The sequence below is a fragment of the Sceloporus occidentalis genome, unplaced genomic scaffold, assembly GCF_023333645.1.
Source record: "Sceloporus occidentalis isolate IW3139 unplaced genomic scaffold, rSceOcc1.0.p SCAF_1, whole genome shotgun sequence".
NCBI lineage: Eukaryota > Metazoa > Chordata > Lepidosauria > Squamata > Phrynosomatidae > Sceloporus > Sceloporus occidentalis.
The window spans coordinates 172,805,074-172,829,777 of NW_028316981.1; the positions used below are offsets into that span (position 1 = coordinate 172,805,074).

A 24,704-nucleotide genomic window follows, 5' to 3' on the forward strand; every position below is an offset into this window, starting at 1 on the left:
CTGACACTGCCTGAACTGCCATGGCTCCATGCTGTGGAATGCTGGGATTTGTAGTTTTGTGAGCTATATCTGTCAGAGAGCTCTGGTGCCTCTCGTTATGTGCCTGCAAGCCCTTTCAGACTTATGGGTCCAAAACACAATGCAGAAAATAATCCAGTTTGAGACTGCTTTAACTGCCCTGGCTCAGTGCTAGGGAATCCTGGGAACTGTAGTCTTGTGAGATTATTTATCCTTCTCTGTCAGAGAGCTCTGGTGCCACAATAGGCTACAATTCCCAGGATTCCATAGCACTGAGCCAGGGCAGTTAAAACAGCCTCAAACTGGATTATGTTCTGCAGTGTGTTTTGGACTATGGCAACCCTAAGGCAACATTAGTTCAAAGGAGGTTTTACACCACTGACTCCCTGTGAGGAGGCTGAGAAAGTGTGACTTATTGCCCAAGGTCACCCAGTGGGTTTCCGTGGCTGATCAGGGATTCAAACCCTGGTCTACAGTCCTAGTCCAAACCAGTACTCTATACTGGCTTTGGAGGTGGTAGTGGTGCCTCATTAAACTACATATCCCAGTATTCTGTGCAGCGGCTAAAGCGGTGTCAGAGAGCTTTAAGCCAACACTTTGCAGCAGAGGCCCGTTCTCTGCTCCCATTGGCTGAGAAGCGACGTCCTCTACCCAATGGAGAAAGGGGCCGGGGCCTAATGGAGCAAGGCGCCTTAATCTGATTGGGTGAGAGGCCTGTACGTCACCCTGTACGTTATAAGAGGACCCTCGCGACGAAACGACGGTTAGCCCCAGAGAGGAGAGGGGAGGGGCGTCTCAGTCCTTAGAGCGACTTCTTCCGCCCTTTCCACGCGGATGATTGGCTGACGTCCACGTCGCTCGCGGAAAGGGGCGGGCCCTGCTTTCTGATAGGCTGAGGCTGGGCGCGAGGCGAGGGAAGGATTCTGCAGGGCGATGGGCGGCGGGTGAAGGAGCGATGGCGGGAGGCGCGAAAAGGGCGCCGCTCCCGGGACGCCGCTTCCTTCTCCTCTTCTGGGCGCTGCTGCTGCTGCTGCTCCCTCTCTGCGCCTCAGGTAAAGCCAGCGAGACTCCATAGCCATGAGCCAGGGAGGCAGTTAAAGCGGTGCCAAACCGGGTTATTTCTCCAGTGCGGAGGCATCCCAACTCCCCCTTCCGCCTGCATTTTAAGGCTGAGCGTGCGTCTAAACTCTGGGAGGAAATACAGTTTGACAGCACCTGAAGTGCTGTAGCTCCATGGTGTGGAATCCTGGGATTTGTAGTTTGTGCAAGGGCTTCAGAAGAGTGTGAGTGCCTCTCACAGAACTACAGATCCCAGGGCTCCGTGGGATGGCGCATTTCATAGAGCCCTGGAGTCGGAAGAGACCTCAAGAAGGGCCCTGATCCAGCCCAGCCCCATTCTGCCGTGCAGGAACTCTCCGTCAAAGCACCCCCATTGACAGATGGCAGACCCCAAGGCGGACCTGGCACCAGGGCTTTCCTTAGACAGGCTTCTTCAGAGGGGGTTGGCCATTGCCATCCTCTGAGGCTGAGAGAGTGTGACTCCCCCAAGGTCACTCAATGGGTTTATGTGGCAGAGCCGGGATCCGAACCCTGGTCCAACACTCCAACCAGGGTTTTACTATCTAGTGGCTTTTACGTGCCCTGTGTGTTTTAATTACTGTATACAGTCCTCCCTCCGTTTGTGTGGACTTTGAACCCGTGTCCCTCGATTATGCACAAGGGGCAAATGGAAGGCCCTAAAAGGAGGGGGCATGGTGCCACCTTTGGAGCCAACGGGGCTTCAGTATCGGTGGGCTTCTGTTTTCACGGGGGTCCAGAGCGGATCCCCCACAGAAACAGAGAGCTGACTGTATTTGTATGTAACTTTGTACTGTTTTTATTCAGACGATTGTAATTATTAAAACAAAATGAACCATGAGCTGCCTTGGGTCCCTTTCTGGGATGAGATAAATAACAAGATGTTAATAATAACCATTGTGCCACATTGGCCTCTGCGTGTGGGGAGCACATTCATAGCAAGTGGTTGGTGCCTGTGTTTATTTCAGTGCACTCTTTGCACTTGGTGAAGCTCCCTGTGGTTGAGGAGAGTCTGTGGCTTTTATCTCATCATGGCCCTGCAAAGATTAAAACAAAACACTGAATTCTTAAGGTGTTCTTTCAGATCAAATCCAAAGATTTCCCAAAGAAGGCTCAAGTTCAGTTTCTGTTAGTGGCAGCCATTGGTTAGAGACAGCCTTGGCGCATGCTTTCAGTGGTTGGCTTGCTTGGCACATTGCCTGAGAGTAGCGGCGCACATGCCAGCGTTTTAAAGAGCATGCTAAGCCTGATCCTTCTTTGGTACAAATCAGTCTTCTTCTCTCAGCCCTCTGGGAGCAGGTCTGATCCCAGCTAGAGTCCTTTGGAGCGTTGTTATCAGATTATAACATAGTTCTTTTCTTTACTTGAACCTGAAGGAGGAGAGGTGATTCCACTTAGAGAAAACATCATAGATACAAGAAGTTCGTCCCAGCGATTTTGCTACACGAATGAGATGACCCCAAAATGGCATGATATATGGACGAGGATTCAGGTAAGAACTTTGTGTTTCTGGAAACTGGCCTAAACCTCAACTGAACTTCCAGTCTGTGTACTTCCTTGCCAAAAAATGAAAGAGAACTAATTCTAGATCCTGTAAACCCCTGCTAAGGAGCTATATACGGCTTTTTAAAAAAGAAACTGACTCATTGTCTTTTGTTTTCTGCCTTGGCCGATTCCTCTGGGAGAATGCAGTTTTTCAGATAGCCAGATTTCAGATTGCAGAAGGCCTTATACCAGTGCTCTGAACTGGAAAAAGACCAGTTGCCAGTTATAGCAACGGTTGTAAGAAGGGAGCCACCTGTTTCTCGCAGCTGACCCGATCAATGGTCACAATGTTCTGTACCAGTTGAAGTTTCCAAATACAGTCAGCCCCCCATATTCATGGATTCATTATCCATGGATTCAATCACCCAAGGCTTGAAAATGTTCCAAAAGTATATGAATTCCAAAAAGCATACCTTAATTTTGCCATTTTATATAAAGGATACACTCTGCCATTGTATATTTAATGGGAATTGAACATCCATGGATTTTGGTATCCATGAGGGGCCTGGAAGCAAATGCTAGCCGTCTAGTGTATATCAAGGACCCACGGTATTTCTCAAAGGCAGCACTTTGAAGAGTGTATTACAGGATGTTTATACAGGATGTAATTGGACCATGTTTTACCATGGCAGCACAGGGGAAGCACAGGTATTAGCTATGCAAGTTGCACTTACAAGAGCAAATTCTTGTTAGATTGCTGCTGTCCTTACAATGGAGCTTGGGAATGTGGTGGTCAGATACAAGGCTGTCTGTTCTGTTGTAACATGATGTAACTGCTGGTCTTTGTAGATTATCCAGCCTATCTCTATACTATTTATGATTTACCCAGCTGTAGTAGTTGTTGGCACTTTCCCTGTATGGTACCAATCTTCACTACTACTTTACTAGCTTTATTTAAATTGGGCAATATATGTATTTCTGATTAAAGGCACACTACACAGTTAACCTTGCTGAGTACCTTCTTTTCTATTGTTGGAGAGAGTTGACTAAAAATAGTGAAAAGATTAAAATAGTAAGACATTTTAAATGATGCAGTTAAGGGAAAGGGCCACGTGATGCCCTGACCGTGTAGTCAGTCCCCTGGCACTGGAACAAGAGAGTCACACTTAGTGTGATTACCATTCGCCATTAGTTGTGTTTAGCAGCTTGGATACTAAATGACACAATTTCTCCCATAATTGTGTCTGAGTGGCAGTGTCATGGTTTAGTGATGACTACTCCTGTCCTCCATCCTAGATCCAGAGATCCAGAATAGCCCTTCATCTGTTAAATGATTTGATTTCTTGCAGGCACTGCTTTATCTCCTGTTCAGTTAATTGCACAGTGAAGTTCAACTTTAGAACTGTGTGTCTTGTCTTTTTATCTCAGGGATCTTAATCCTTCATCTTGTTCTTTATTTCTCAAGGGAATATGTGTGCTTCATTAGTATAATAACTTTTATTCTACCAGTCTTCTTCAAGCACCTCTTTCACATTGTATTAGCCCTTTCCAAAAGTCCTTTATCATTTTTAGTGCTTTTTTCTGGGCCTGTCTGCTATTGATCTTTTAAAATCAGTGCTCCATAATTATACCCAACATATGTGTTGTTTGATTGAAATAGTCTTTAAATGGTGACATTTTGATACTTGTGTGTTACTTGGTGTTCTTTTCTCCTGTGCTTTGTACAGATCAGAGTAAAAAGTGCCAAGATGATCCGGGTCATCCAAGTCGAAAATGAGGAGAAGCTGAAAGAACTGGAGGAGTTCAACATATGGACCTACATTGGTTCTTTCTTCAAAGAGAAGCTCAATGACACTTACATTATTGTAGGCCTCTACAGTAATAAAACCTGCTTGAAAGTTGACCCCCTTGAACCACCCTCAGATTACAGTATCACCGTTGCTCGTAGTATGTACTGTTTTACATTGATTGCTGACATGCTGTGGAAGTTGTCTTCTAGTACTATTAGTACACTAGATTAGTCTTGCCCCTTCCTAATTCTAGGAAAAGCAACTGTTGGATCCTCTGGTGTGCAGAAATGAAGTACAGTTGCAGTGTCAGGATTATAAGAATGCAGCTGGGCTGGTGATGTAACGTGGAACTTTTTAACTATATGTTGTACTATAAATGGGGTCCACTAGAATGCAGTGTTAATGTTAGCATTGTGGTGTCTGCTTAACTGAGCTAATGCAGAGTAGCTTCAGATAATTACATGAAGAATTTATCTTGTTCATCTTGGATTGAGCTAAAGGGATATTACAGAATTTCTCAAAGAGAAGAATTTAGTATTTTCCTGTTATAAAGGAGGGCATCTTTGAATGGATTGCTGTTCTTGTGCACTGCAACAAGCAAGCCTTATTGAAAAGAACTTGTATGTACTTCCTCTGTAGGAGAGACTCCTTTCTGACCTCTTATCATATGTAGCCCCAAGGTTGTTCACAAAGTTCTGCCATACCTCTTATTTCTTCAGTTTCTTTTAGAATCACCACACAAGATTTAACTGGGTTGGATTAGAGAGTCCAGTACAGTTCTGCACATCCCACTTGGTTCTGTAAGAAAAGCCATCACAAGCTCTTTGTGACATTTTGGCGCTGTACAGACTGCACAAAAGCACCGTGCTGGCACTGATTTTAGGGTTAGGGATCGCATGGCAACTGCACGGTCATTAACCCTAAAACGTGGCGGTGGCGCAATAATGACGTCATCCTGTGTACATGGGCACTGCTATTATGACGTAATGGATAAGTAGCATCCACACATTGCACCTCGCCAGTTACGTCATGATTTGGGGGTTGCACCATTCTTCTAGAATAAAAACAGGTGCCGGCAAGCTGCTGTTTCTCAGTCTACATGGGCATTTACTTTGGCAGCCATTGTGGAAGCTGCCACTGAATACAAAAGATCTAGGACAAGGATGGGTAAAAGCATTTTCCTATAGATGGTATTAGGTTGTAACTTAGCTCACCTCTTGCAAGTCTAGTTAGTGGCAAGCAATATTGGGAGCTGCAGTCTAACAACATCTGGAGGGCTGCAGTTTGCCCACCTCTAATCTAGAAGCTCACTGATCAGTTTAGCATAGATGACTGAAAAAGAAATCTTTCATTTCTTTTCTAGTATTTGATCCCAAGCTCTTCGTGGTTACATTTCTGGGCCTCCTGCTGTTTTTTTGTAGTGACCTGATGAGCAGGTGAGCATTGCAATGGGTATTGGAAATTGGGTTGTGCTTAAGCTTTCATATTCCTTTCATATCTCACAAAACCAGTATACACATGATGATACTGTTCTTAGGTGAGCCAAAAGGTGCTAAACACACTACGTCAGCTTTCAAAGCCTACTGGTTTTTTCCTTGGACAAAGATGTTAAAAATATCTATGATGTATATTTTGTTTTTGTTGCATGGACAGTATGGCTACCCCTGAATATCTGTATGTTTTGGATTTGAAAATACAGATATACTTCAGTTAAAGCAGATCCTTTCCTGGGCCATTAGGGAGAGGTGGGATATAAATAAAAATTATTATTATTGTTATTTAATAGAAAATTTGGTATGGGGGAAGAAATAATGTGGAAAGACTAGGTATAGGTTTCAACAACACAAAATGTTTCAGGAAATATTTTATGCAAGATTAAATATATACACATGTGAAATGAAACAGTCAGATCAGACAAGCCTTATATATGTAAACAAAACATATGGCTAACACATTGGAAATGCTTAGAGAGTGCTTAGCGATATAGAAACATAAGTGCTAAGTGCTAAATCCATTTTGGATCTTTTAGAGACCAGTTGAAGGCTTAAATGCATCCAACAATGATTTTGTCTTTCACCAGACTCCATTTCCTTATGATTTCCATTTTGGTGGCCAATTATGTAGATCTAATTTTTAAAAAAACATGCTGAAGGTGAAGCAGATTTTTCTGTTCTCTCTTTCTGTATTGCTGCTCATGCATACCCTGAAGAGGTTCTGGGGATAGTTGCTTTTTGCCTCCCCTTAATTAGAATCCCACTTTTTCCCAGCTCAAGCTTTATTATAGTGTTTACTACAGACATACTGCTATAATCCAACATTCACTGTACTCCTAGTGCTCCTTTACCATACTTATGCTGCTAAAAATCCCAACTAGTTAGTGGGCAAGGAAAAAAGGGTCTGGATGGTGTGAAAAGACTTTATAAAAATGAGTTTATTTGTCTAATGCTTTGTTAACTGAGGTATGCCTTTACTGAATTTAGTTGCAACAAGGGAATCCTAAAGTAGAGTTACCAAATGACCTGAGACTTGATGTCTGAGGTTTTAACCTCCAGTACAGGTAGAGCAATCTGTATTTAGCTATCATTGGTAGGTTTTACCTGTTCAGCACCTAAAAGTTCCTGAAGTGTTAGTAGACCACAAGTTGAACATGAGTCAACAGTGCGATATGGCAGCTAAAAAAACCCAATGTGATTCTAGGCAGCATCAAAAGAAGTATAGATCAAGAGAAGTAATAGTGCCACTCTATTCTGCTTTGGTCAGGCCTCACCTGGAATACTGTGTCCAGTTCTGGGCACCACAATTCTCAAACAATGTTGACAAACTGGAGTGTGTCCAAATGAGGGCAACTAAAATAGTGAAGAGTCTGGAAACCATGCTCTATGAGGAGAAACTAAGGGAGCTGAGTATGTTTAGCCTGGAGAAGAGAGGTGATATGATAGCCCTGTTTAGGTATTTGAAGGAGTGTCACATTGAGGATGGAACAAGCTTATTTTCTGCTGCTCCGGAGAATAGGACACACAGCAATTGATTCAGACTACAGGAAAAGAGATTTCACCTCAACATTAGGAAGAACTCCTGAAAGTAAGAGTTGTTCAACAGTGGAACACACTCCCTTGGAGAATGGTGGAGTCTCCTTTGAAGGTTTATAAACAGAGGCTGGATGGTTATCTGTTGAGAGTGCTTTGATTCCATGTTCCTGCATGGCAGGGCATTGGACTGGATAGTCCTTGTAGTCTCTTCCAACTCTATAATTCTTTCATTCGCTATGTGACAGTATGATGGGTTCTTGAGAAACTCATTGTGCTATGCCTACAGACAGCTTCTCTCTTTGAACTGGAGAGAAGTAGCCCAGATCTCAAAGTTACTTTGTTGCTGGTAATTATTGACTTAGTCCTCAGTTCCCTTGTGACCAAGAAGGGATTGGGTCTCCACCTGCATCAGCCCTCCCTCACTTAAATCTCAGTTTAAGCAAACATCTCAAAATACAGGACTGTGACTTCAAAATGGTTCCTTTACCTCTCTTGTATGATTTTTAAACATTTTTGCCTGATGAAAAAGGCTAGTGAGCTTTGAAAGTACAGTAACCATAACATATTTTGTGCTTTTTAGCTGGTCTAATGAAGGTATCACTGAGATTTTATTTGGATTTCATTTTATTCTATTGCAACATGCCTACCTCAAATACACATTTTTCATACCTACATTTTTTTAACATGGACCTGGCTTGTTTTCACTAATATATCTTTGGTTTTGGAATACTGTGTTTCATAAGGTTGTTAGCAAGTCAGGGTTATGTGGCTTTGAATGATTATGTTATCCTGTATATGCAGGCACACATTTGGATGTCTATAATAAGATAATTCAACTAGCACTTAAAGGATGCCTTTGGGAAATGGATTTTGGATCATGGACTGTGGATCATGGACATGGAAATGAACTTTAGATCACAGTAATTTTCTTAGAATCATAGAATCGTAGAGTTGGAAGAGACCACAAGGGCCATCCAGTCCAACCCTCTGCCATGCAGGAAATCTCAATCAAAGCATCCCCGACAGATGGCCATTCAGCCTCTGTTTAAAGAAGGAGACTCCCCCCCGAGGGAGTGTGTTCCACTGTCAAACAACCCTTACTGTCAGGAAGGTCCTCCTAATGTTGAGGTGGAATCTCTTTTCCTGTAGCTTGCATCCATTGTTCCAGGTCCTGTTCTCTGGAGCAGCAGAAAACAAACTTGCTTCCTCCTCAATAGGACATCCCTTCAAATATTTAAACAGGGCTATCATATCACCTCTTAACCTTCTCTTCTCCAGGCTAAACATCCCGAGCTTCCTGAGTCGTTCCTCATAGGGCATGGTTTCCAGACACTTCACCTTTTTAGTCACCCTCCTTTGGACACACTCCAGTTTCTCAATGTCCTTTTTGAATTGTGGTGCCCAGAACTGGACACAATATTCCAGGTGGGGCCTGACCAAAGCAGAATAGAGTGACACTATTACTTCTCTTGATCTCGACACTATACTTTAATTGATGCAGCCTAAAATTGCATTGGCCTTTTTAGCTGCCGCATCACATTCTTGACTCATGTTCAACTTGTGCTCTACTTGGACTCCTAGATCCCTTTCACATGTAGTCTCGTTCAGCCAGGTGCCCCCCTGACTGTATGTAGATCTTATTTTTGCAGACAAGCTGAAATAAGTGTTGTCTTTGCAGGAGCTCACTTTTTTATTATTCAGCTGGAGTGAGCATTGGTGTGCTAAGTTCACTACTCATCGTCATCTATGTACTGTCCAGAATGGTGCCTAAGGTGAGTAAAAGCATAGTATAGTTGGCTAAACTAGATAATTTAGCAATAGGCTGGCTCACTTTATATGGTTGAGCACCACTTTCAGACACCTCATTGAGACCTCTGTCTCTTGATGTAAGGTATGCGGCTTACCCAGTCTGGGCTATAGGAAACAATCTCCCACACAATTTTGCTATTCATGTTCTTCCTTTCCCAGTTTACACCTGCATTTTCTTGAAGGATTTTTAGGTGTTCTGAGTTAACAAGGGATGGTAGCATGCATTTTTGTGCTTTCCTTGTGCTGCCTTGCTTTACCCTTTGGGAAGCTGATTTCCTTGGGAGTGGGCAGAAGGAACACTGGTGCAGCATGAATAGTATAGCACTTCTGTTTGCTCCTAAAGGCACTTGGTCAGTCAAAGATGGAGAGGAAGAGGAAATGCACAGCAAAGCATAGAACTTTAGGAACATGGAAGTCATAGCAAATTTTGGTAATAGTCATAGAGCCTAGATAGCAGAGCACTGAAAATTGTTATAGAGGAAGTAAGGAACATGATCTCTCAGTGGCCAGAGACGGCTCATGTTCCCACAAGGAGATGGTCCTTCTTGAACCTTTACTAGGAGTCTTGTCTAATATATAGCAGCCTGGAGGACCATCAGGGTATGCTTTTATTAAAACCTGGAAAATCTTAATGTCAGAAAGACTGTAGTACTTTAATTGCAGTATAAAATAAAGTGAAGTATTTTCCTGTTGGGGGTGGGACTAATTATGTTTTCTGTGTGTTCCTATCATGGCAATTAACGTGTGCAAGTTCAGAAGCAATGCTTGAAAAAGTATGGGTATTTTTGTTTTGTTTTTGGAGTACAGTTTCCAGAGGGCGTTCTCTGCTGTCGCCCCCAAACTCTGGAACGACCTGCCAGATGAGATCCGTCGGATAACATCATTAGACAGCTTTAAAAAAGCGGTCAAGACGGACCTCTTCCGGCAGGCCTTTCCAGATTAACCATCCCGGCCCAGGTTCCCTGATTCCCTCATTCCTCCTGTGGCCCCATCTTAATGATGGTTGAGGATCAACAGAGGGATATCAGGGTTTTTAGTTTTTAATTGTTGTTTTTATGCTTTGATATTGTGTTTTTAATGTTATACTGTTTAATACTGTCTTAAGGGGGGAGGGATAAAGTGTTTTTAATTGTTATATTTTATATTTTACTGTTGTCAACTGCCCGGATTGGTTTGCCATAGGGCGGTATACAAATAAATATTATTATTATTATTATTATCATCATCATCATCATCATCATCATCATCATCATCATCATCATCATCTTCAACCAGTAGTCTTAAGGAATTCTGTGAAACTTGCTGAAAACAATAACTTTTTCCAGTTAGTGGTTGTATTACTAGAAATACTAATTTTCCAGTGTATGAAAAGTCACGGTAACAAGAGGAGAATTCAGATTATGCATTTCCCCATGATACCCTCCAAACAAGTAATTCAGCAAATGATAATGATAATTTTTAGGCAAGTTTATTCTTTAGGACAGGGGACTGAGATTAAATAAAGTAGTCAGTTTTGTTGAAAATGGCTCTGTGCATTTTGTTTTATATTTATGTTTGTTTAAAAATTCCTGTGGAGTTAAGAAAATTGTTCAAGTGTCCCTTGTGACAGAATTCCAGTCCAGTGAAGAAGTACAGGTTGAGTCTCCCTTACTTGGAATTCCAAAATGTGAAATACTCCAGAATCCAAAATTGTCTGCATGGGTGGCTGAGATAGTGACACCTTTGCATTCTTATGATTCAGTGTACACAAACTTTGTTTCATGCACAAAATGGTTAAAAATATTGTGTATGTTACCTTCAAGCTATCTGTATAAGGTGTATATGAAACAAAAATAAATTATATGTTTATACTTAGGTCCTATCTCTGAGATATTTCATTAGGAAGATGTACATATTCCAAGAATCCAAAAACAATTTCCAAACTCCATAACACTTCAGTCCCCAAGCATTTCAGTTTAGGGAGATTCAACCTGTATAGTGAGGTTTGAGTAGTGGTCTGGGGCATTTTATTTATTTCTTCATTTATTTTGATAGCTTACACCCCCTTATAAGAGTTTGCATTCTACTCACCACTCATTCACTACAAAAACGGACTGTTGTAAAGACCTATTTCTCAGAAAGTCACAGCGGTAAACCTGTACCTGTTTGTATCACTGCCAGTGGGGCTCATGTGATTTAATCCTCTTCAGTACAAGAAACTTCCACAGACTATTAGGTGTTTGGAAAAGGTTTTAGTCCATATCTTGACATGTTAGCTTTGGTAGGAGATCATTTTGTCACATGAGCCCTTATCTGTAGACTGAAGTGATACAGTCTACCCTAGCGATGGGTAACTTAGGTGAATCCAGGCATCATTCTCAGTGATGCTGAAGGAACAGTTGACAACAGATGAGTTTATCCCTCGTGTCAGCTAAGGCAGAAGGACGTTAATGGGGTGTTCCTGGAATTGTTAGCCTTAGAAACAGAATGTGTACACTGTACACATACTGTGTTAAAGGAAATACTCCCTCAACCCAATCTTAAGTTTTGTTGTGATTGCAGCAATTTCAGAAATTGGGAAGTGACTGCGTGTGGCTTGAGGGGCTGGACAAAAAATGAGTGTGGGCTGAAGGTGATCTTCAAGCCATGTACTGCCCATCCCTGGATTCAGCACGGATTGTCCAATTCTTTCATGATTGTGGGAATGAGGCCTAGGATATCCAAATGAATGTTTCACATCAGCAGCTAACAGGAGTTTCTTCAAAAAATTTGTCCAGACTCTGGGGCAGATCTATCCTTGTTAGACAGAGGCCAATGGATAAGTGCTAGATGTGGCACCTGCATTGGGTAACAGCCTGGCAACTGTATGTATCTGATTTTAGAACCATTTTATTTGTCTGCTATGTCATGAATGCTGAAATAACTGAAATGTATTTTGGGGTTACATTTTTTTGTGCTCTAGAAAAGTCCCATCTACCTCATGCTTGTGGGAGGCTGGTCTTTTTCTGTTTACCTTATCCAGCTGGTGTTCAGAAATCTACAAGAGATCTTCAAATTGTACTGGGAATATCTGCTGGGTGAGTATATGTCTTGGCTTTCTGTTATCTCTTTTTTTCCTCCAAAGTCTAAGCTTCAGGACATTTTACCTATTTCTAAGCAAACCTAATTAGGACACACAAAAGGTTTGCTTCCTACAGCCTCCACACTTCAATAAGTGTGTAGCTTCTGATACCTATCCTCAGCTTCCAAATAATTTGAGGAAAGAGGTTCCTGTGTTCTCATTAAAGCTCATCAAGGTGCTTGGTTATCTTAATCATGAGAAAACAACATCTCAGAAAAGGGGAAGAAGTCTTTAGCAAGTTCTTTGTAGGTAGGATTTGAAGTCACTTGAAAAGAGGGAGATTATTATTTTATTATTATTAACCTTTATTTATGAAGCGCTGTAAATTTACACAGCGCTGTACATGCAATCTTTTTAGTTAGACGGTTCCCTGCCCTCAGGCTTACAATCTAAAAAGACATGACACAGAAGGAGAAGGGAGTGGTGACGGGAAAGGGTAAGAGGTCCAGCAGTTCCTCTCTACCTCCGAGGCCTGGACCAAGGCAGATGGACTGGAGGGAGGGCTTGGCTCCAAAATGGAAGGTTAATCATTATCCAGGGAAAATACATACTCACAAGTAGGATAATACATATACAGTACATAGCAATACAGGAAATGGATCGATAAACAGCCAACAACAGAACATCAGATAGTAAGCGACAATTATGCGATGCCTGGGAAGGCTTCTCTGAATAGGATGGTTTTCAGCTCCGTTTTGAAGCTGGTTAAAGAAGTGATGGCTCTTGCTTGTGGAGGAAGAAGGTTCCAGGAGTGAGGGGCAGCAAGTGAAAAGGGGCGAATCCGGGATGGGGCAGAGGAAATCCTGGGCTGAGACAGGAACCCTTGACTACCAGAACGGAGGGCCCTGGTGGGAAGGTGAGGAGAAAGAAGGTCTGATAAGTAAGGAGGGGCCAGTCCATGGAGGGCTTTGAATGTCGACAGCAGGAGCTTATACTGAATGCGGAAAGGGAGAGGGAGCCAGTGAAGGGATGCCAACACAGGAGAGATGTGGTCAGAGCGGTGGGTGGAAGTGATAATGCGTGCAGCTGAATGCTGGACAGAGATTAAAGGCCGGAGGTGAGAAAAAGGAAGCCCAGCCAGGAGGACATTACAGTAATCGAGTCGTGAGACCACTAGGGCATGGATATATATTTATTACGATCAACTGATCAAACATAAGGGAGATAGAAAAATGGGCAATTGGATTGTTACTCCTTAGTATTAAGAATGAAGATTATGGATGAGCGAGCTGATGGATATCATACTTGTTTTTAGAGTGACCTGCTAAAGGCTGCCAGTTGTGCAGCCCGTATTGTTTGTTGTGTCAAACACAATCTTAATTATGATCATGAACATTTCTGGTCTTTTTAGATATAAAGAACCATCTGTTTAAAATTGCATGAGTGCTAAAAAAAGGAAAGTGTGGTCCAACTTTTTAGATCAGCATCATACCAGTTTGGAGAATTTTTTTTCTAGTTCCAATCTTCCCAGAGTTTTGAGTTTTTGCCTTTTCCTTACTGGGTTCTGCACTTGATAGTGTATTTTCCTCTTTTGCTGTTTTGAGCAGCATTGATATTCTAGATCAGTTTCTTAATCCTGGCTGATTTATCTGTCTCACTTCTTGGGGTGGTACTTAACTCTCACACTCATTTGGGATGTTTAAGGCTCTAGGTCAGTGATGGAGAACCTTTTACTGACCGAGTGCCCAAACTGCAACCTGGACCCCAGTTATTTATTGCAAAGTGCCACGTCCCTCTGGCTTTCTAGTAAGAAACTCTGGCAAACTCCGTGCTAGGGCGACAGCATGTGTGCCCATAGAGAGGTTCGCCATCACTGCTCTAGGTAAAAATATTTATTGGAGTACCTCTTCATATTCCTTGCTTTTTCCCCCTCACAGGCTACTTGGTCATTGTGGGATGCATCAGCTTTGCTGTGTGCTACAAATATGGCCCTCTGGAGAATGAACGCAGCATCAATCTCCTCACTTGGGGTTTGCAGATCCTTGGCTTGTTACTCCTCTACATGGGCGTTCAGATACGGCAGATCGCCATCGCCTTGATTGTAATTGCAGTCTGCACTAAAAACCTGGAGTACCCCGTCATATGGGCTTATGCCATCTACAGGTGACGGGTGGGAAGCATGGGTGTTACTCATTTAGAAGACACAGTCCAGTCAAAGTTCTTTTAATAGATAAATAGAGAAGATGTACATGGTGTGAGCCTGTGTGTGCATGCTTAAAATTTGAGGAGGGTGGAGATGTTTTTAGTCTGTTGCAGTCAAAACATCTAGGAGTCTTGTGGAATCTTAAAAACTAGCATGTTTGATTCAGCATAAGCTTTTGTGGACTGTAGCCCACTTCATTATGTATTTAATGCAGCGGGCTGTAATCCAGGAAAGATTATGCCAAGTAAAACCTCTTGTTTATAACATAGGGTTTTGAAATGGCTCTCAGTAATGTTTGGGAAAGCTACAGTTTCCTATCCAGAGGTCACACACTGTATCGCTTAGTCCCATCTGAGTCTGTAGTTTCTTTGTAGATAATCTGGAGGTGAACATGGACAAACACAGATGGAGGGGGAGAAATATGCAGGGAGCAAACTACTATAAGACATAATTCACTATTGCTAGGAGGTGATATTCAAGCTGTGATAACAACTTCATGTTTCCTGCTCATAAAAGTCTGGTCATTTATCAACAATGCTTGCTCAGAGTGAGGTGGTGATTGTTCATTATACAGAGCCTAATATTTTGAGGCCTTGTGCAAGGATAGTCCCACAAGTGGCACAAGGTTGGGGAAAGGAGTGTTTTTAAATGTGTGGAAAATAATGTCATGTTTCTTGTTAATAGCTGGAATGCCTGTTGAGAGATAGTTTTGAGAAAAGAGTATCCAAATAGCTTTCTTTTCCAGCCAATTCAGTGGAGTGGACCTCAATATCTGCTTCCTTAGATGTGTTCATAGGAAACAGTTGCACATTGAGGCATGCTGTTTAAACACTAGGAGGTTAGGGCACTAGTTACATATTTGCTCCATGTGGTTTATTGCCCAGATGGAGAATGAAGTTGAGTTGCTTGTGGGTTTGTTTCGAGTGCAGAATGTTGGTAAATGGTTGTTATGTTGAAATTATTAAAATTTGGGATCTGAACTGTTAGATTAAAAAGTACCACTAGGTGGCACCTGCAAAGACTTTGCAAGAGAGATCTGTCTCTGGAGACAGACGTTCACTTTTTAAACCTTAGTTCTGATCTGCATTTTTTCTTAAGTGGGATAGTCATACCTTTAGAGGGCCCTTTGTCTTAACATTTGAGAGTGCTTTATTAATAATATATATTTTTATATCACTCTGATCTAACCTAGTGTTCAGGTTAGCATACTGAATGGCAGCTCCCACCATCCCAAGATAGTATGTCCATCCAGCAAGCAACTTTTAAGCCTGGCATTTCTGACCATTTTTAGGATTTATCAAGGCATAAAGCTTACATCTGTAAACCAGGAATGAGAATTGTATGAAAACCAGGAATGAGAATTATATGAACCTCCAGATGTTGTTGGGCTGCAAGGTCCTGCAGCCTTGGCCAGGGCAGCCAGTGGTAAGGACTGCTGAAAGCTACAGTCCAACTTCAGGAGGGCCACATGATTCTCATCCCTACTTGTAAAACAAAAGTCTGTTACTAGCCTCTTCTGAGATTTTATGTAAAACTATGGCATGCCAGTTTGAGGCCTAGTCAGGTATAGTCAGAGAGCGCATATACTCAATCAAAAGGTGCTGACTAAGTGTGAATGAGCAGAGTTCAGTCTAAGACCTAATTGGTTTCGCGAAACCTTCCAAATCTATTAAGAATTGCCAGAAAGATTCTCTCCCAGAAGGTCTGGCCTTACCCCATGAAAACAGCAATGTTCCATTTGATCTTGAGCAGAAGGTACATCTGAGAGACAGTCTGTAATTCAAGTCCCTCTCCTTGAATAATCAAGAGTTGTTGGAAGGAACCAAACTTCAATGAATTCAGATTTCAAGTTACCACTAATGCTGTTGCTGTCCTAGCAGGAAGGTGTTCACAGCCACAGCAAAGCCCAGCCCACCGCGTCTACTAACTGAGGAGGAGTACCGCATACAGGGGGAGATAGAAACACGCAAAGCCCTGGAGGAGTTGCGGGAGTACTGCAGCAGTCCAGAGTTCTCTGCATGGAAAGCAGTCTCCCGCATCAATTCTCCAAAGAGGTACTGAATCGGTGGATGTTCTGTGCAATATTTTTATAATTTATGGTCCTTGAAAAGGATACTCATTTTACTAATACAGATGTAAGAAGCAGGTGGGATCTGGGGTTGTGATGGAAAGGGGAATGAAGTTCAGAACTACCATTTGTTTTGCTTTTAATCTGCCCTCTTTGTGTGCCAAGCGCACCCACAGTAGGGTATTCATGCAGTCCTATAGTCAATTTGAAGCCTCTTACAAATGATTAATTGGCAGATGTTTTAGCAGAATGACTATAATGACATACAGAATCCATCAGTAACTTAAGTGATTCTACTACTATGTTCCTTTTAAGAATAATCAGTATAGTGACATGTTGAGTCCGTTCGTAACAGTAGGATGTGATGCATTAAGACCTTGAGCAGTCTTATAGGTGCTCAGTTATGGATGGCTTTAGTGTGTCTAAATACTCATCTTTTAAAAATAACTTTCCAAACTCTGTATTTCAGAAGTTCACTGTGTAGCAGGGACTTTAGTAATGACCAAGGCTTAGTTCTTTGCTGCAATGTCTTTACCTGCTTTCTGTCTTTCCTCCAGATTTGCTGATTTTGTAGAAGGTGCCTCACATGTCATCCCCAATGAGATCTCAGTCCATGAACAGGAATATGGGCTGGGGGGTTCATTTCTAGAGGAGCAGCTCTTTGAAGAGGAAGGTGAGGAGAGAGATTACAACTTTGACGAGGAGGACTGCATGGACACCTCATGGCCCCAGCATCACCAGAGTTTTCCAGATAGGGAAAGCTAGTAGTCATGCAGAAAGAGTGACTGACACCCCTGTTGGCATCACAGTTTTGTTTCCTATGGAGCATATCTATGCAAAGCCTATTCTGTATGGCATGTGCCTCACAAGGTGTATCTGCAGCATGGGACACTCCAGGAAATGTGATAATAGCATGTGCCATTAAAGTCTTGCCATCTATCCCTGACAGTAAACCAAATGTGAACTGACATGTGGGATATGTCACAGTGCCCCAAGCAATGCCTTTTATGGGTTGCAGGCCAGCTGGAATTGTGGGCCACAAGTTGTGCATAAGGGTAAGAAGTGTGTGTGTGTGTGTGTGTGTGTGTGTGTGAAGTGGTGCTATAAGTCTGTTGAAAGCCTGTTAGTGATGGTGAACCTGTCTTGGTAAAAACAAGGGCTTAAAAACACCAGTGTCTAATGTCAGCTCAGTTTGACAGAAATATTGTAACTTTTGTTTTTGTTTTGTTCCTTTGAAGTACACAGTGCTACCCTCCAAGCCCATGCGTGTGGGATTTTTGCACAGTCTGTTGCTCCTGCACTTGAGCAACACTTGTTTAAGCTAACAGGTTGCACAAGTTATTTGTTCCCCATGGGAAGGGAATTCCTTCAGTTTGAATGCCTCCTAAATAAATCCCTCAGGTTTCCTGTGGAGCACCTTTGATTTATTCTTGCTGTCCAAAGCTTTGTGTTCCACAATTAGCCTTCCAGGGCACAGGCATACTTCATCGACACTCTTTATCTCTGCCCTTCTTTGTACTTCTGCAATTGCCCTTATGAGACAGTAGCACCTGGATAAGATATGGCAGAAGTGAATATCTTGCAGTGTTTGCACTCATAGCTATCCAGAGCTACTATTTAGTGTCACCCAAGACTGATTAACTATTACTGGCCCTATGGTGGGATTTAACCTGTGGCATGTGGCTTTCAACGATCTGCCCATGTTTGTGTGGTTTGCAACTCTGATATTTGAATGCTGTAGTTTCCAACTCTACCTCCTAACACTGAACCTCTACTCAGATTGGTTACATTGGGATCTGTTCTGTTTCTAGCAGAGATTTAGTGTAGCTTAGCAAAGAGAACTTAAAAACAGTTTTAACTAAGCTTATTAAATTCTTCCACTGCCACTTCTACATCAGAGATAATGTCTAAAACCATTAAAACCATAAAAACAATAACTTCAGAATTCTGGACAACAACAGGACTATGTCATCAGTACCACATTTTCAGGTGTGGCTTCAACAGAGAAATCCAGTGAAGGCTTACATTTTCAAAATTGCTATTTTTTCTCTAAGATGGGTTGAATCAGATCTTAAAAGAATGGGTGAATTGTATAGGCTTCTGAATTTTTTTTAATATACATTTTTGAATGTTTTAACCAGAAAATATGTATTGACATGTACATTTCATCTCTATGTATTTTTAAATATATTAGACTAGATCTAATTGTTGCCTTGGGTAGAATAAAACGACTGAATCAGTGAGATTTACATAATGTAGACTGGCCAAGATTCCATTAACTCAGTGGGTCTGCTGTGGTTGGGCCTAACCATTTGGATACATCCCGTCACAAAATGTGTGTGTTTAAAATGCATTTTACACTTTTATCATGCCACTTTGCCACCTAGCATGTTTTTCATCTAGTGTATCTTGTTGACCAAAATATTGGGCAAAAAGAGCTGGGCTTCTTATCGTCCAAAGCTGTCTTGGAATTTTACAGAGCAACTTCCAATCTCATGTCTACTTTTCATAGTTCTTTAAGAGTTATGCAAATATAATCAGATACTAAGACCTCAGTGTTCCTGCTATGGCAGCAACTATAAAGAGATGGCTACGAAATTTGTTTCCTTCTTGTCACCTGAACATTACAATAAATCAGACTATATATAACTGCTAACAAAAAAAGAAAGCTGTGTACACAACTTTACAAAAAAACCTTATATAACAAAACATCCCCTCCCACCCAAACACATTCTTTTTGTTCTTGTTCCACTTGCTTTAAGGCTGTCAGACTTCACTGATTTCATCTTCTGAACTATCTGTTCCCAACTCATTGTCTTCGATTTCCATCTCTAAGAGTTCATTGATGGTTTTTGATTGTTGGGCAGTCAGTTTTATCTGACTGTCATATTTTTTCAACAGCATGTACTACTTCCTTATACTTATAATTCCTGCCATATGTTGCATTTTCTCCTTGGATTCGCTCAGGGTATGTAGAAGGAACATTTTGAAAACGGATACTTGTGGTTGATGACTGGGTCACCTTGGTAGCAGTTTTGACACGCTTGTGCCACGTCCCACCAGAGGTGATCTTTTGTGGATCTCTAATATAGTTACCACTGTTTCCCTCTGGCCGGTAAACAGTTGATATCAGTTGAGCTGGATGACGTGCCACCATATTGACAGCTGTCTTCTCTTGGGAGTAGATGACAAAACTCTTCTGAAAGTTTTGAAAGAATAGTACCACAAACAAAGTGCTTCTGACATAGAAGAAATAAGAGTTGTGCCTTAGTTTCTTGCTTAACAATTGAACAAAGTGAGCAAACATTAAAAGGTGGGAAATGTAGCTATCTTAGTTCCATCTGTTCTGGTTATTCTTTTTCACCTTTTTAGCTTGTAATTTGAATGTCCTTGCAAAGTGGTTGCACATGTAATTGGCAAAACCTTTGATTTGTAGGCCAGGATCCAATGTAGTACTTGATGGCAATGTTTCCTTCAGAATCAGCAGCTTTCCTTCTTCCAGCATCCCCTGCATACCCCTAGAAACCTGCTCTTGAAGGTTTCAGATTCTCCCCTTCCTCCCATGGGGGGACTCCAGGTAGGAGAGTACACACTTTCACCACAGCAGCATGGTCCACGTAAGTACTCCACTGGATCCTGACTACTGTATACAGCAAAATTTTTGGTTTATATTTTTCCCCATTCAACACTACAGAGATCATAAAACGTGTATTGCTCTACAGAAAATAGGGAGAACCCTGTCCTTTGGATATATTTAAAATGTTACAGGAAACAGGGTTGCTGTTGAACACGACTATCTTAGATGGGGTAAGAAAATGCACAACATATGCTTGGGATAGTTGATAAGTTATTCTAGATGTGATGGGATGGGGAAGTCCAATGGGACTGCTTTGCAGATGATATGATCTATCTATCCTCTTTAAGGTTCAGTAGTAAAGCAGATCACTACTACTGTTGTTGTTTTTTCACATTAAAGAACTACAGGTTTCTCTGAGCTAATATATTTAATATCACATTAGTATGGTTAAACATGAAATGTATGCTTTTGCTGTACTTACCATTTAAACTGTACGTACGAATGTCACCTGTCCCTTCTAGCTTTTGAAACAAGTGTGAAGCACTGAATTCTAGGACTCTGTTTAGCTAAAACTTATTCTGTCAGAAAGTCCAGTTACTTGATCTATGCAATGAATGTATCTTACTCAGTATGGAATAAAAGCCATGAAAGTTTTTTGAGTGACTGGGAGTACCTCCCAACAGTGGTTAAACTACTTATAAATATCATTTTAAAGTATTGCTTGTTTCTTTCATTTTTAATTTCCTTGGTGAGATAAAGTCAGTGGTTTTTTTTAAAAATGTACTCAACAGTAAATATATTGAAATGCCATCTGAATGTGTTTTTTTCACTTGAGTTGTAAAAGTCTGATATTTTTAATAAAGCCCTTTTTTGGTAGGAAATTGACTTCTGTGTGATGCCATAGTGTTGTAGAAAAACTGAATGCCCTTTGCACACAGGTTTCAGTACAAAGTTCTCTGGTTTGTGGCTCAGCTCAGTAACAAAATGAATTGCCTCTCTGCTGCTTGCTTGTTGAGTTGTCCTCTAGTTATTAGGTGCAGCAATCCACTGGTGTCTGTCCTCAAAATTTGAGCACTTCTTTCTAGGAAGTGGCTGCTTGCTATTTGGCAGCTTCTACACTGGATTGTTTAACTCCTGAAATACATTATTTTCTGAAGTGATTGTTTGCAAACCATAGTTCTGTAATGCTCATGCATCTGAGAAACAGCAGGACAGTAAATTAGTGGCTCATAGCTTCTCTGTTATGTGCTTAAGTGTGTGATCTTGACCTATTCTCCTGTCCATGTTAGGTGAGCAATAAATTCAACATTTAATAATGACCTACTGAGCTACCTACAAATGACTCCTATTGAATGTATGGAAGCTCCAGCCCTGTTCAGAAAGCTTCCTGTTATGCTGTTTGGACCTGTGTTCCTATTAGTAGCTATTTCTTGAGAGGAGCGGGGGTTGGGTACTATTAACAGGGAGCATCTTGAATAAAGTTTATATACGGTATGTGCTGTACCGGCGGATTAGCGCTCTTGCAGATCACCCTGCCCAATATTAGTCAATGGTGCCATGTGCACACAGCATTGCTGACACCACCCATTGACTAATATAGGTGTGAGCTGCTGCTTTTTTCTCATTTACAGGGGAGATGGGCAGATGGGAAAAGTACACTGCTTGCCTATTCCAGAGGTTGGTGTTGTGTTCAGCCTTCAGATCAGTGGTCTAATGCATGCTTTGAATTTGTAGGGTTCCAGGTTTAATCCTCACTTAAAGAAGGGGGCAGGGCAGAGAAGGACTGAATATCTCGGTGAATTACTCATTTGGCTGTCAGACGTTTGTAGATCTAAAGGCACTGATTAAGTTTAGGAAGATGCTGTTGAAATAACACCCAGTTTCCAAGGAAGGGTCAACCTTTCTCTAGTTAAATCTGGCTCCCCTCGGCACCTATTAGCACAAAACTCAACTGGAAGATTGGTTTGGGTTTTTCACATAAAGCTAATGTCAAGAAATGGTGGTGACCTCTAAGGCTTATATAGTGAACCCTGCATAAATTCTGTTGAAAAGCAGGGAACTCGTTTTCTTGACCACCAGCCATCTCCCAGAATTAAAATGGACACTGTTCATACACTAAAGCAGTGGATCCCAACCTTTCTAATGCCGCGACCCTTTAATACAGTTCCTCATGTTGCGGTGACCCCCCGACCATGTTGGAGTGGTGTCTCGGTTCCTAAGACCATTGGAAAACACCTATTTCCAATGATCTTAGTCTTCTCACAACATGCCAGATCCTTCTGGATCCAGTCCTGTTCCACTTTGTGGTTCTGTGCCTTCAAGTCATTTCTGATACACAGCAGACCCTAAGTGTGACCTATCACAATATTTTCTTGCCATGATTTGCTGAGAGGGGGTTTGGCATTGTCCTCTTCTGAGAATCCATGGTTGAGTGGAGATTCCAACTCTGGTCTCCAACACTCAAACTGCTACACTACAATATCTGATAGACCTCTTTTAAATTAAAGTTGGTTTAGTTGTTTTTTAATTTTTGTATTAACAGGATTTTTAAGAATTGTATCGTGTTTTTGAACTTTGCCTTGGTTTCTGAACTGGAAGAAAGATGGGATATTAATCAATCAATTAATTAAATTTTGCCTTGTTTTGTCTGTATTCCACCCCACTAAATAAAGGAGACATGAAATGGAGTTAGTGGGTACAAATTGTTAAACAAAAAAGTCTTGCAAGACTCTGTAGGCAAGAGGTGGACCATGTTAAGAACTGCATTAGGCACACTTAGGCTGCTGCCACACTGCAGAATTAAAGCACTTTGACACTGCTTTCACTCTCATCGCTCCATCCTATGGAATCCTGGGATTTGTAGTTTGTTGTGGTGCCAAGGCTGGGCTTTGAAATCTCAGGCATAAGAGAGGCAAAAGGCTTGGGCTGCATCTACACTGGAGAAATAATCTGGTTTGAGACCACTTTAACTGCCTGGGCTGAATGCTGTGGAATTCTGGGAATGGTGGTTTGTTCCAGCACCACAGCAGAATGGCAGTTAAACCTCTGTAATGCTCTCTGACCAAGGTGACCAATGCCCTCACTCCAAAATGTAGGGCACCCAAGCAAAAATATGTAGGACATGGCCAAAAATAAAAGCTAAAAACACCCATGTAATTATAAATCCATGCTTCTTAGCCATGATCCAAATGGAGGACATTTTGAAATTTGACAGAAGAGGACATGTCCTGGAAAAGGAGGAGGATGCCTGGTCACCTTGTCTCTGGTCCAAAATACACTGCAGAAATAAAACAATGCTGGACTGAAATGCCCAGAGTTCCTCACCAAAGCTGCATCCACACTGAGGAAAGAATCCAGTTCGAGAGTGACTTAACTGTCCTGGGTTAGTGCTGGGGAATGCTGGGAATTGTAGTACATTGTGGCCCCAGAGCTATCTCTGACAGGGAGTCCCATAACCCTCCAAATGTAGTTGAACTGCAGTGCCCAGAATTCCTCCCCAGGTGCATCCACACTGAGGAAATGGTCCAGTTTGAGACTGCTCAGTGCTGGGGAATTCTGGGAATTATAGTCTATTGTGGCTTCAGAGCCATCTGACAGAGAAGTCTCAATGTCTCCCAAACACTCGCATTCCCAGGATTCCCTAGCATTGAGTTAAAGCAGTCTCAAAGTGAGTTATTATTCCTGCAGTGTGTGAGAGAGATAGAAAGGCTAGGGACTGGATTCATTCATTAACTCACAAAAGGAGGATATCTGTGTCCAAAACACACTGCTTTGACTGCCAGGGCTCAGTGCTATGGAATCCTGGGAATTGTAGTCTATTGTGGCCTCAGAGCCATCTCTGACAGAGAAGACCAAATGCTTCACAGATACCAGACTTCCAGAGCATTGAGCTGGGGCAGTTAAAGGGGTCTCAAAGTGCAGTGTGTGTGTGAGAGGGAGTAAAGTGAGGGAGTGTGGATGAGTAGCTCGCCTGGGCTGACGCTGCTCTGGAAGTAGAAGAGGAGGAGGAGGAGGGAGGGAGCCAAGGAAAGTGGCCAGGGCCATCCAGAGGAGCCCCTGCTTTTCCTCATCATTGCAACCTTCTCCCTTCCACCGCAGGCCCCAAAGGGCCAAACAGCCGGCAAGAGGCTCTGCTCCCAGGCAAGGCCTCCTCCTCGCCCAAAGAGCAGCCCCTTCTGCCTCCTTCTCAGCCCTGAGAGGCTTCTGGAGAGGTGGCTCTAGGCTCCCCCCACACACACACACACACAGTGCCTCACTGCTGGTCCTAGGTGACCCCTGGGAAAGGGTCTAGCGGCCCCCAAAGGGGTCCTGACCCACAGGTTGGGAACCACTGCTGTAGACTCTTTCTCTGGGGCTGTGATCTGGAAGCGTGGAAGCAATTCCCTTGTCAAACCAGGGAATCCTGGGAATTGTAGTTTGTTGTGACATGTATGTGTTTGACTGTGTATATATATATATATATATGTGTGTGTGTGTGTGAGTATATGTGTCTGTCTCTGTGTGTATGTGTGTGTGTATATACATACACCTTGAAGTCTGAAGAATAGCCAAGGCAACCTGACTCTGCCCTGGCTGAGCTTTTCCTGAGGGGGGGGGGGGGGCGACCAC

At 42.2% G+C, this 24,704-nt stretch overlaps 1 protein-coding gene across 1 annotated transcript; it reads left to right on the forward strand.

Annotated features, from left to right (window-relative positions):
- Window positions 1-906: 906 nt before the first annotated feature.
- On the forward strand, window positions 907-20,977 carry NEMP1 (nuclear envelope integral membrane protein 1). The gene is made up of 9 exons (XM_089482458.1): window positions 907-1,070; window positions 2,472-2,587; window positions 4,308-4,527; window positions 5,734-5,806; window positions 9,078-9,171; window positions 12,150-12,264; window positions 14,186-14,411; window positions 16,332-16,505; window positions 17,077-20,977. The coding sequence occupies exons 1-9, from the start codon at window positions 974-976 to the stop codon at window positions 17,282-17,284; spliced, it is 1,323 nt and encodes a 440-aa protein (XP_089338584.1). The 5' UTR covers window positions 907-973; the 3' UTR covers window positions 17,285-20,977.
- The last annotated feature ends 3,727 nt before the right edge of the window (window positions 20,978-24,704 follow it).

Excerpts from the sequence above, each read along its gene's own strand:
- NEMP1 (XM_089482458.1), top strand. The coding sequence starts at position 974 with ATGGCGGGAGGCGCGAAAAGGGCGCCGCTCCCGGGACGCCGCTTCCTT. Across the intron at positions 2,588-4,307 it reads ATATATGGACGAGGATTCAG|ATCAGAGTAAAAAGTGCCAA; the intron begins GTAAGAACTTTG and ends TGCTTTGTACAG. Across the intron at positions 14,412-16,331 it reads TGGGCTTATGCCATCTACAG|GAAGGTGTTCACAGCCACAG; the intron begins GTGACGGGTGGG and ends CTGTCCTAGCAG.